Source organism: Camelus ferus, chromosome 3, assembly GCF_009834535.1.
Source record: "Camelus ferus isolate YT-003-E chromosome 3, BCGSAC_Cfer_1.0, whole genome shotgun sequence".
In the NCBI taxonomy this organism is placed as follows: domain Eukaryota; kingdom Metazoa; phylum Chordata; class Mammalia; order Artiodactyla; family Camelidae; genus Camelus; species Camelus ferus.
The window spans coordinates 55,740,621-55,754,098 of NC_045698.1; the positions used below are offsets into that span (position 1 = coordinate 55,740,621).

Here is a 13,478-nt window from a genome sequence, read left to right on the forward strand (position 1 = left end):
TTTGGAATAAGTCTTAGTTTGCCTATCCAGCCCCAGAAGAGGATTGACCTGAGCTAGATCACCCAGGATGTTTGCTTATAATCCCAATGAGGAGGAAAGAAAATGCAGATGGGAATAGGGAATTTTCCTCTGCTCGTTCCATTTCTGTATGTATGAGACACATCTATGTGAGAAAGGCTCTACCATATTCTCGTAACTCAGAACTGATTTACTGAGGAGAGACCTCGTCCTAACATTTAGGTTTAGTGAAAAAAACTACATGATTAAACCTAAAATCAATGATTTATTTTTGATACTCTTTCTCCCCGCAAGTGATGTTAAATAAGGCTGTAAAGAATTCAGGAGGAAACAAAGAAAGTTGTTCAGAAAACTGGAGTTTCCTTTGCTAAGTCAGTTTGGCAGTAACATGGAACAAAATCAAAGCATCCTAGCCAAAATAAATCTGCACAATGGAGCAATCAGATATGAGGTAATAGTGCGACATGCCTGTGGGTATCAGACATTCTTATAAAAACCACAGACCTAAAATGTGGTCCTGCACCATTAAGCCACAGTTCTGCCAAGCAACAACACAGAACATGGGTTTTAAATCACTGTTGGGAGCCAAATGCAGTTCCCACCCAAAACAATTAAATCTTTTAGCAGAGGTCTGAGTCTGGGCAGCTTAAGGCCTGAGAATTACTTTGGTGGCAGGGAATCAGAATCTCATTTCAGTGTGAAAATGAGATGGTTATTGTTCAGATCAGGAGGAAATGTCAGCTGCAAAAAACACGGCGGTCAAGGGACTTTGATGGCTTATAGTGATGTTTGTTGACTTAGTATTAAAAAAGGGTCAGCTAAGAAATTGGTAACTTCTTTCTGATCGCCTCATAGATCATTTTATAATGTTCATTTTTACTGACTAGAAAAATAACTCATGCTCACTCTAGGGAAGCTGGAAAATACGTAAGAATATGTAGAATGAAATACTACTTTAGTCTCATATCACTCAGATATAAATTTTATAATATTTTACTGCATTTCCTTTTGGCCTTTTGCATACACACATACACACAGAGCTGCATCTGAGTATGTATAGTATTTTGCTTTTTATTTTAACTTAACATTTTTAGTACTTCCCATCTCCTTTTATAGTCTTTAAATATAAGATATTTAATGATTATATAATGTTCAATTTGTCTAGCTATATCATAATTTATTGAATATGTTTGCTGGATAGATTTTTTTTCCCATTTACTACTAGTATAAATAAGTTTACATAAAATGTTCACATTTCTGATTATTTTTTAGGATGCATTTTATAAGTGGAATTATGAGGTCCAAGGGAGAGATTCCTTTTTTTTTTTTAGTGGAAGTATAATTGATTTACAATGTTGTATTAGTTTCTGGAGTGATTCACATACGTGTGTGTATATATTCTTTTTCATGATAGGTTATTACAAGCTATTGAATATAGTTCTTTGTGTATGATATGTATTGCCAACTGTTTTCCAGAACAGTTATTTACTTCTACTGACTTTGCCTGTGTTCGTCTGTCTTGTTTACTGTTTGCCAACAGCAAGCAACATCCTCGATCAGGATGGGTGTGGAAAGGGAAGAATGCAGGGAACTCTGTGGTTCATTATTTCTAAGTATCAAATTAATTATTAAACAACACCAGGATGGGCAAGACATAGCTCCTGGCACTGAGGATATGGGAGTAAACAAAAGAAACCCAAATTCCTGTCCTCAATGAACTTATACTCTACTAAGGAGGAAAAAATACAATAAATAAGTAAAGTGTATAGGCTATTAGAAGGTAATAAATGCCATAGAGAAAAATGAAGCAAGGAAGGGAGACGGGCAGTGTGGTAGAGACAGGGAAGGGAGAGCATTGCACTGTTTGCACATGGTGTTGGGATTCTAGATAATTTTCCACCTGGTTTCCCGTAAGAGGTTAGTTAGAAAGTAGGCTAGAAAGTGTTGCGCTCCAAAATCCAGATTGAGTATATGAGGCTCTCTGGAATCCTTCATCATAAAAACTACCAAATGTAGATCTTTGTTAGTTTTAAGGGATTCATATTCTTTTGTTTATTATTTTAATTTAATTTAAATTTTTATCCTGCTTTAATTCATCTGTTAAAGACAGCTTGGTTATGCAGCAGCAGCAGGCTGAACGTGACTTTTATATCTGCTTTGTTGCTCCAGTTCCTCTTCTATTATCTGCTAAGGGAGAGTAGCAAAAAAAAAGAAAGAAAGAAAGAAGAAACAAAGGCTTGGTGGGTGGAGGGTGAGATGATAAGGAAAGGGAAATAAGCAAGGAAAATGAAAATAAAGAATTAGAAACCCAGTTCAGAACAAATGTCACTTCCTGGTTGCAGGGAAACCTGCCAATCAAAGAGTGCTTTGGTGACAATGATCCTCTGAGCATCCTTCCCAGGGCCATCTAGGGGGTTGACTCAGTGGTGCCATTCAGGCCACTAGAGTTGGATTTAAATCCGTATAATTTCTGGATTTCCACCAGAGAAATTAAAACACCCAGCATTCTGTGTTTGCGGGGGGAATCTTTATTAAACTTCCTTTGGTTCTTTGCAATTTTATTACTTCTCAAGGCCTCTTTTTTTACCAGCAGGAACCTCATCTCCTATCTTAATGTTGACGTGATTGAGGTGTATTTCAAAGCAGAGCTAAGCAAAGAGACTGAAGGAAAAATAGAAGGTCTCTTAATCCTGAGGTTTTCAAACTTTAGGTCTTCTTCTTAAAAGTTATTTTATCAAAGATCTAGCTTTTTATCATATTTTAAAGTTTTAAAAACCACATTTTTTTTCTGAGAAGAAAGAAAAATTGGAGAGATTCTCTAGTATATTTATCATACCTTTTTAAAAAGACATAAAAATAGCCATGATGCTGGTGGGAATAACTAGCAGGACCATTTTTTGGCTTACTCTGAATGTGGAACAGTTGCCTTAACTCTTATGTACCATTCTTTCTTCTCTGCCTTTATCTTTTTCAAATAAAATCTCTTAACCCATTGTTGTAACCACAGATTTATTTTAACTTTAATTCAAGAAAAGACTAATAGATCTGTAGGGGCAGAAGAAATAGTCACCTTAGACATTGTCACCTAAATCTGAATCTGTATTTCTTCCATATGAAGGAAGTTTGTCTCCACCAGTCTGGCCAGTATTAGATGTGATGCAATACATGACAGTAGGCCAAACATATCGGGAAAGTGATACTCAAGTAGAGCCAGAAAGACACTGAACAAAACTGACCCTTATCCCATTCTAGTTAAGAGGAGGCTGGAGGCTAGGAAACTGCTCTCTTGTTTATAGTCCAGTGTTATTTTCATCTCACCAAAGTTTGTTATTTTTGAATAGGCATAGGGACCGTGTTTTTTAATATAATTATTGGTTGATATAGAGACAAACTTTAAGGTAAGAAAAAGTTGAATGTATATATATGAGTCTTGAGTGTTTAACAGTTCTAAGGTTCACATTACTCCAAGTCTTGCTGAATAATTGTTAGAGATAATGCAGATGCAGTACCTGGAAGAGGGCTTCATCCATTGCAGGTGCTAAATAAATGACATGTATTACTGTGATGGAAGACGAAAGACTTTTCAGATTATATATTATTGCTCAATCTGGGGAATCAAGAGGTACCATTAAAGATATAGATGTTAAGGAAACCAGTAGAAAAACATCAGATCAATAAAATTCCTTTTAACTATCTGAACATACATTACATAAAGGAAAGCAAACATATATTTATAGTAAGATGTTTTTAAAGCATTATCTTGTATGTCAATATGCATACATGTGATCAATGTTCCTAAGAGAAAACAACTTCCAGATTAGATCGTAAAGCAAAACACAACTGGATGGTGCACAGAGGAATCATAGCTAAAACAGAATTACACAGAAGATTAAATTTTTATAAAATGATGAGTATAGGCATATTGGGCAAATACAAAAACTAAATCAAGCAAATATGTCAATTGTTTTAACCCAGTAAATGAATTTTGATGAAAACAATTACATTAAATAAGACAAAGAAAGGTACTTTATAGTAATAAAATATTAAAGAAGGAATAAACATTTTATTGCACTGTGCTTACAAGTACATACAATTATATGTGCACTTTAGGGCTGGAAGAAAATATAATAGATTAGAGTGATGAGATTATGATTTTTTTTCCTCTAGTTCCACTTCCATTAATGCTATTATAATTAATACTAATGACGTGGTTAAATTTCTTAAATTGAGCATTGATTATATATTTAGAAAACTAGGATAAGTAGCACAAAATTCCTCAGATACGTCTCATTGCCAAAGGCAAAAAAAAAAAAAAAACATATTTGTTGAAGAGAGACTTTGAGATACATGTGTTTTCCACTCAGAGTGTGAAAAATCTTTTTCCTTACCACCAAAATTATTTCAGCTAGATGGTTCAACAGAAATGGCTGAGTCCGCTGTAATTTGATTGTGCCCCGGTCGCTCTTACAATTTGCTACTCTTTAACTGTCAGTAGTTAGTTATCTTCTCTCTCCACTTTTACAGCAATATGAGAACTGGAGGCCCAACCAGCCAGACAGCTTCTTTTCTGCTGGAGAAGATTGTGTTGTCATTATTTGGCATGAGAATGGCCAGTGGAATGATGTTCCCTGCAATTACCACCTCACCTATACCTGCAAGAAAGGAACAGGTAATGATTACCCCATTAGTAAGGTATATTTAGTCTGCATTTCAATTAACAAGTAAATTCAGGAAGAATAAACATCATTCTTTAAGGCATAAGCTGGATATCATGTATGGCATCTCTTACTGCTCTAGAATATTATGCTCTTTCAATATAATTGAAAAGTTTGTTTTCAGTAGTGATTTCAGCTTGGATTTCAAGTGCTTAAGATAACAATGTAGACTTTATGTAGAAAAACTCCCTGGTAGTATTTTCAAGAAAAACAACTGCAAGCCCAAGGATCTATAGTACCTATTTATTTTGATGAAGAGAACATTTAAAAAAAAATTGTCAACATTAAAAAATTGGGATCTGCCATAAAATAATGTGGATTTTTAACTTAAAAAAAAAAAAGAACACTTGGTGCCATTTGGCCCATGTTCACATTTATCAGCGGTTTGAAGCACTGCAGCTGAAAACCACTGCCCTCCCTTGGTGGGGACTGGGGTCTCCAGTTCATTGAAGCCCTCATTCCAACCTTCCCTCCTTTTAAGTTACACTGCTGGTCTTCATAGGCATTCAACTTTTTCAGTCATTTCCTTCGGAGCTCAATCTATGCTTATAGACCATAGAACAAAAAATGGCATCCCTGTAGCTACTATTGAATAGTGATGAGATTTTCAAGATACCAAAAAATAAAAATATTTGTAATGTTAAGTTCTACAGTGAGGAGAATTGCTTAGTTGACATTGAACATAGAAAACTAAGAAAGCTGATTTTTGAAAGTGTTAATCATTGACCAATATGTTTGAATTCTAAGGCGTGTTTATCAACTTATTCCTTAAAAAAAATAGGAATTCCATAAAATTTTTTAAACCTCTTTGCAATTGATAATGGTGTTAGAATGTGAATATTTAGTCTCTAGACCCAGACTTTACCCACTTCAAATTAGAGTACAAAGTGAAAATGCAAAATACAAAATCCATTTGACTTACTTTTGAATATATTAAAAAAATACACACTTTGTAGATGTCTTAGGAGAGACAAACACCATTGAAAAGTTCAGTTCTATCAAAAGAAGGAGAACACTAAGGTACACAAAGTTCAGATGAAACCTAGCTGTTATTTGTGGCTACTTCACTCTGCTCTTCTTTTCTCGAAAGTAGAATTTATTCTGAATATCCTCTCTATGTGAGCATCTCTCCTGACTATGTGTGTTACTTCAGCACTTATGCGATGGGACTTGTGAAAATAGCAAATCAAGTATTTGCTATTTCCCCTGTTTCTAGTGTAAGAAGGCTTTAATGAATTGTTTGTCTTTATCCAAATGTCGTGTTTGCCTTCTTAGATCTCTAAATGTTCCCTGGAGTCATGCTTTTCATTTTGTGATCCAAACATTCTTATGCTTCCTATGTTATTTTTCCCTATACCAGTGTTGCTCAAGAGCAGCACTATTGACATTGGGTCAGACAGTTCTTAGTTGTGGGAGGCTGTCCTGTGCGTTGCAGAATGTTTAGCATTAAATGCCAGCAGCATTCTCCTCCATTCCTCATCCTTCTCCTTTGTCTTTTGACAACATCTGTGTCTCTAGCCATTGCCAGCTATCCCTGGGGAAGGAGGGAGAGGAGGAAACCTGCTCCAGGTTGAGAACCACCTGTCCTATAACTACAGAGGGTTCACACAAGCAACGTCATGGTATACATTTCGCAATGGGGAAAGACATTTACACAACATTAGCTCTACCTTATTAATGGAAAAGAAGACCTAAACAGAACAGTTCATGTATTTTATCTCCCTACTGTCTGATTTTTATTTATGTAGACTTTATTCTTTATTAATCAGTACTCTGGAGAATTTTATGAATTTGATAAATGTCTCTAGACTTTTATAAAAGATAGTCATTTCTCCTTTCAGATAGTTTAGACGTCTTTAAACATAGAGACGTAAGTAGTTTTAATTAAATACTTGCAAAGAAGAATTATAATATAAAATAATATAAAGAATTATAATATAAAATAATATATATACAAAAGGCATTTTTTTAATAAAGAAAAAAAGAACACCTCAGTGCTTACTACCCACACATCTTTGGAGCATCCTGTGAGTTCTTTCCAGTCCCATCCATTTACTTCCCAATTCCAGCAGTAGAAAATGACTTAATTCCCTTACTTTTCTCTTCAGTATTACCACAGATGCTTGTACCTATAAACAAATCATTCAATTTTGCATAATTTTGAACTTTATTTAAATAGAATCATATTGTTTGTATGTTGTGCCTTGCTTTTTTTGTTCAGCATTATGTTTGTGAGATTTATTCATGTTGATGCATGTAGCTGTATTTTTTCATTTTGGCTGCTGTATAGTATTATAGTGTATGACTACATGACATATTATTTATCATTTCTCCTGCCAGTAGACATTTGGGTTATATTCAGTGTTTTTGCTTTTATACATGATTTTCTACGAATATTCTTGAACTTGTTCCTGGTGGACCTTTGCAAGTTTCCATAGGGTGTTTTTCCAGGAGTGAAGTGCTGAGTCATAGGATATATGTACCATCAAACTTACTAGAAAATGCCAAATTATTTTCCAAAGTGGTTGTACCAATTTGCATTCCCACCAGCAATGTGTGACAGGTCCTGTTACTCCACATCTTCTCCAACATTTGGTATTATCGGACTTTGAAATTTTTGCCAATCTGGTGGGTATAAAATGTTCTCTCTTGTGATTTAATTTACATTTTCTTGGATACTTCTCCCTGGATTTCTTTTCATATACTTATAGGTCATTTATAGCTCTTCTTTTGTAAAATTTCTGTTCATGTTTATTGCTCATTTTTAAAATTGATTTCTTCTTTATATATTGATTTGTAGCAGTTTTTTTAAAATGTCCTGTTTACTAATCCCTTAACAATTATATGTTGCACATAACTTTTCCCAGTTTGTAGCTTGTCTTTACTATGGCATTTTTTGATGAACAGAATTCTTCATTTTATTGAACTTTTCTTTATGGTTTTGACCTTTTTGTGTCTTAAAAAATCTTTACCTACCCTAAAGTCAGAAAGATATCCTATGTTGTTTTCTAAGGTTTTGATAGTTTTGTTCTTTACATTTATATATTTAAACAATCCAGAATTGATCTCCCATGTATTCTCTGAAATAGGGAACCATATGAATACCCAGTTGTCCAAGTGAAAAAATGACCCTTTCCCTACTTGCTCTGCCACGTTGCTTTTGTCCAAAATCAGGCATATATATGTGGGTCTATTTCTGGTCTGTTTGCCTGTCCTTGCCACTACTACACTCCTTGAATTAGTGTAACTTTATAATTAATATTCCTTTATAAATAGTTTTGGAAGAAATCTATACATTGCTTTCCTCTCAAATTTAAAGACAACTCTTAATTAGTCAGAATCAAGTATAATAAGTTATCTAATTGATAATTTTTAACCTTCTTTACCACTTGGTCTCATTCTATCTGATGCTTGCTAGTATCTGGACCCTAGTATAGGCCATATCACAATAAAAGAAATACAGATATCCAGATTGGAGCTATCATTAAACTTTATAGTAGTGTAGATTATTAATTGAAAATGACATATTACTATAGAAATCTCAGTTTATCTTCTAGGAATTTATAAAGATCAAATACATGCACAAATATTTCTAATTTCTTAATTATGGATAGTATGCCTTTATAATCTATTTTTAGATTATGTCTATCTGAGTGACAATTTCTTATATGAATAAAAAGATATGCTTGGATTATGTCTCATTAAAGACAATTTTGTTTGTTATGAGGTCATTTCCAATCTGTTTTGTCAGGCAGAAGTAAATTAAAGGAGCTAAAGATTTAAGTTAAACCTACATTGTCACTGCAAAAAAATATGGTTGTAAACAGCCTTTGAATATGTAAATAAATTTAATATTTGTAAACTTTTAATATTAAGATGTTGACATCCAAACACCTTGGTATCGAGGTTTCTGGTAATCATTCTCCCATTGAAGATTTGCATTTTTTCATGAGAGAATATGTCATGCTCTCGTGGGCCTTATGATAGAATTCTTAAAATCAGATATGGATAGGAAATGTAGTTTAGGGAAATTATATTTAAATTAAGGTATATTTTTCTTAGAGGTATGTAGCAAAACACAATCACTTAATAAAAGTCAATTTTAAAGTTGATCATTTAAAACAAGTACACTAATTTTAAATGAAACTATATTAATACAAATTCAGTTGAATCAATTTTCCCAGCTTCTTGAATTCTAAAATTGCAAGGTTTCTTTTACTATTTCCTTTTTATTATTTATACCATTGCTAAGTTTGTAGATATTTAGAATTTTTTATTGTAAGTTAAAAATGATGATCAAATATTTCAAGATTTGTCTTCATTTACCCTTCCCAAGAGTTGAAATATTTATAAGGTAATTGCAAAATTGAAACATGAATACTATGTCCTGACTTGCTCCCTATCTCCACACAGAAGACAGGAAAGAGCAAAGAAACATAGTTGGATTTGGAAATATTTTATTTATACTGAAGAGTCCATATTTTATCTACATTTTGTCCATATTTTTAAGCTATGATGTTACTAAAGATTGTAAAATCTTCAGTGAGGTGACAGTAATAGTTAATTGTTACATATCCATTATTATTCAAAGTGAAGGTGAGTAATACATAAAAACTTTGGGGTGGTGATAAAGGCAATACCACCAGGCCACATGATGGCATGAGATAGGTGCTTTTAAATTTGGAATTTTCTCAGAAAAGTGGCCTTTCCAAATGGACAGATGGATGTGTAACCAGTTAGCTCTATGGTTGCTTTAAAAAAACACAATTCAAGATGACAGAAATATGAGATTCAAACTAGGCCCAGAGCCTCAGTATTTAGTTTTGTCTTGAAAATTTTCAGTTTCTTAATCTAACTGATTGTCTTTGGTGAAGGTGCTTGTTTGGGTATCACAGAGAGGGAAAGGGGGGGGAGGGAAGACAGACTCTTACTAATAGAAATATCGAGATTATTTGGAAGTAACCCAATTTGCTTTTCTTTAGTTGCTTGCGGCCAGCCCCCTGTTGTAGAAAATGCCAAGACCTTTGGAAGGATGAAACCTCGTTATGAAATCAACTCCCTGATTAGATATCACTGCAAAGATGGTTTCATTCAGCGCCACCTTCCAACTATCCGTTGCCTAGGAAATGGAAAATGGGCTATGCCTAAAATTACCTGCCTGAACCGTAAGTGGTCCTTTAGAAAGAGTGGACAACCGTGCTATAACAACCACTAGACACCTTCAATTTACGGCTACGGTATTGGTAGTTTAGGGTATGGAGCAAGTAATATTGTTGTGTTTTCTTTCTTTCTTTCTTTCCTTCCATGTAGCATCTACATACCAAAGGACTTATTCTAAGAAATACTTTAAAAATTCCTCATCAGCAAAGGACAATTCAATAAATACATCAAAACATGATCACCGTTGGAGCCGGAGGTGGCAAGAGTCAAGGCGCTGATCCCTAAAATGGCGAACATGTGTTTTCATCATTTCAGCCAAAGTCCTAACTTCTTGTGCCTTTCCTATCACCTTGAGAAGTATTATCAGTTGGTTTGGATTTTGGGACCAACCGTCCAGTCCTTTTGGGTTGCTGTGCTCCCCAAAATATTTTCAATGAAAGTTCTAGCATTCAAAAAGAAAGCAAACGAAATGAAAGAAAACGAGGGCAGAAAGTAACCACTTCCAGCCTATCTAATTTCTTTAGTTTTCTATTTGCCTCCAGTGCAGACCATTTTATAATGTATACCAGCCTACTGTACTATTTAAAAAGCTCAATTTCAGCACCAATGGCAATGTAAATAAGATGATTTAATGTTGATTTTAATCCTGTATATAAAATAAAAAGTCACACTGAGTTTGGGCATATTTAATGATGATTATGGAGCCTTAGAGGTCTTTAATCATTGGTTCGGCTGCTTTTTGTAGTTCGTTTAGGCTGGAAATGGTTTCCCTTGCCCTTTGTCAGCAAGACTGAGGACGGCTTTCCCTGGACAACTAACAGAGTTTTATAGGTCGCTGCACCGTCTCCACCACGGGTGCGGTTGGCCTGCATGTGATGCTGAATCCTGCCTAACAGGATCCCAACGGAACTGGAGACTGCAACATGCAACTCTTTTTTTTGCTGCATTCCTTTTTCTTCACTTACAAGAAAGGCCTGAATGGAGGACTTTTCTATGACCAGGAGCATTTTTTAGGGGTCAAAGTGCTAATTATTAACGCAACCAGGTCTACTTTTTAATGGCTTTCATAACACTAACTTGCAAGATTACAGATCAACACGTTTCAAGTGGATCTAGACTTAGGGCTCTGGAGGGAGGGGGATTGTTAAAACAACACCACACGTTCAAAGAAAGAAATTTTGTATATATAACCATTTTAATCTTTTATAAAGTTTTGAATGTTCATGTATGAATGCTGCAGCTGTGAAGCATACATAAATAAATGAAGTAAGCCATACTGATTTAATTTATTGGATGTTATTTTCCCCTAAACCTGAAAATTGACATAGTATGCTAAGTGTTTTTCAGTGTTAGCCTTTATACTTCCCTCACACAGTTTGGAACTATATAATCTAGGTACTTTGTCCCTGATTAAATAATGTGATGGATAGAATGCATCAAGTGTTTATTATTCAAAGAGTGGAAAAGTGTAGAGCTTTTGGCAAATGGTGTTGGCCCATTCTAAGCAAGGAGCATATATATATAGACATAGTGTGGGCATTTCTTCCTGTTAGGTGGAGTGTGTGTGTTGAAACGTCTCCTTATCTCTTCCCACTGTTTTTTCCCCCTTAATTTGAATAAAGTGACTGCTGAAGATGACTTTGAATCATTATCCACTTAATTTAATGTCTAAAGAGAAACCTGTAATGGAAAGAAAGCATTTAGGAGTCTACCCCTAATTTTAGTTAGAAAGATCTTGAGAAGACAACAAATAAAATGCGAATAGAAAAAGAGCAAACCCAACGTGGATTCTTTTTCGCAATACCTCTTTTGGCTTAGAAGGCACGAGGTAGCTACAATCACACACAATGTCTTTAGGCGAGTTCCCTTGGTTGCTGCGTGAAATGTGATCCACCTTTGGGTGTTGTAGAGCACAGAACAACTCTGTGTCAACCTCTTAGGTTTTAATTTTTCCTCTTTGATTACAATGCACATAATACGTTCCTGTATTTATGTTATAACGTGTATAGTGTAAAATGTGAATGACTTTTTTTTTTTTTTTTGTGAATGAAAATCTAAAATCTTTGTAACTTTTTATACCTGCTTTTGTTTCACCAAAGAAACCTAAAATCCTTCTTTTACTATACTGTGACTGGTCTGGTTATTTACAACTTTAAATTCTAATGTGCACCAACATTTTTACATTCTAGTTCTATTACAGAGTCCAAGCTGCTAGCTTGGATGAAATGATTTTGTGGCTATCAGAGAGATGATTATATATGTCCCTGCAAAAAACTGAGATAGTAATTCTGATAATGTTCACATCTACATACTTAAGCATTAATCTCAAATATTAAAGAAACATGCAATAGGAAAAGTGATATCTTACATTTGTAGAATGCTTCCTATGAATCAGGCCCAGTGTTTTATGTGCATCACCTCCCAAAAAGCCTAAGAGAGAGGCTGTTACTGTCTGACTGATAAGGGATCAAGCACAGAGAACTTAAGTCATTGGTCCCAGGTCATATAACATAGTTTGTTTATAGTGGATACAAGTAATCTCCAGAGCCTGCATGATATTCTCAAGAAAAATATAAAATATTATGTTCCTAATTGTTACACTTTTAGGTGGTTAGTTTACTGATTAAAAGATCATATCTAAATACTGATCAGAAGATGTCAAAAACACCAAGGTCCTGTCCATCCAGATATCCATCCCTCCCTTTATTTTTATTCATTCACTATTACTAAGTACTTCCTGTGTATCAGGGACTGTACTAGGCCCTGGAAACTCAGCAGTGAATGAGCCAGACAGGTCTTTTACAACGTTATATTTTTATACTGGATGTATCCCATGAGCGTTATTTTACAGCACATTCTATTCAGTATCTTTATTGATACTTTGGAAGAACAACTCCGTTATAGGTTCTGCAGTTGTATAGAAGATATCATAAAGGACAAAGGTGAGTGGAAATTTGTTTCGAAGCTTCTTTCCTAGAATGTCAAACCTCTATGGGAAGTTGGGCCCGGACAGATGCCGAAGACTTTTTTTTTCTCCTTGCTAAGCTTGTCCTTTTAATGGGCAATTTGTCATATCTTTATAAAGAACTTTAAACAGAAATGACCCAAGGGAGTATATAAGAATTTGCATTACTTGTGCATATACAACCTTATTAGATGCTTATAAATCTATCAAATAAATTTTTATTGATCTAGGTCAATTAATGGAGTTTGTGGGATGTTCCATCACCCAGAATACCGGGATAGAGTGGGAAGTTTAAGGAGACTCGGCACTACTCAAAGTCAGCCAGAAGTGGTTTTCCATTCATTTCTAAAGGCTAAGTGGCCTGTGTGGAAGAATGTGTCCCTACCACAGGGTGCTGTACAAGAAATGGTGGTCTTCTGGGGTAGCTGAAATGGAAAAGAGGTACGAGAGACAGTATAGGGAGAAGTACATCATTTTAATGTGATGGCAAGTAGAACTTTGCTCTTCTCAGGTGAATTTTCAATACAGTACAGGAAGTGGGAGCTGGATTACCCCTGAGCTAATAGTCTGGAAGTCATATACCATGCAAAATAAAGTTATGGAGTTTGAAAATGGGTAGA

General features: G+C 34.8%; 1 protein-coding gene across 4 annotated transcripts in view; it reads left to right on the top strand.

Annotated features, from left to right (window-relative positions):
- VCAN (versican) overlaps positions 1-11,531 on the top strand; it is a 105,001-nt gene extending 93,470 nt beyond the window's left edge. For all 4 annotated transcript variants that reach the window (XM_006178639.3, XM_006178641.3, XM_006178640.3 and 1 more), the window contains 3 exons: positions 4,543-4,687; positions 9,716-9,898; positions 10,044-11,531. In XM_006178639.3, the coding sequence (XP_006178701.2) occupies positions 4,543-4,687; positions 9,716-9,898; positions 10,044-10,171 (456 nt within the window). In that variant the 3' untranslated portion in view covers positions 10,172-11,531. The remainder of the gene's footprint in view (positions 1-4,542; positions 4,688-9,715; positions 9,899-10,043) is intronic.
- Positions 11,532-13,478: the final 1,947 nt, after the last annotated feature.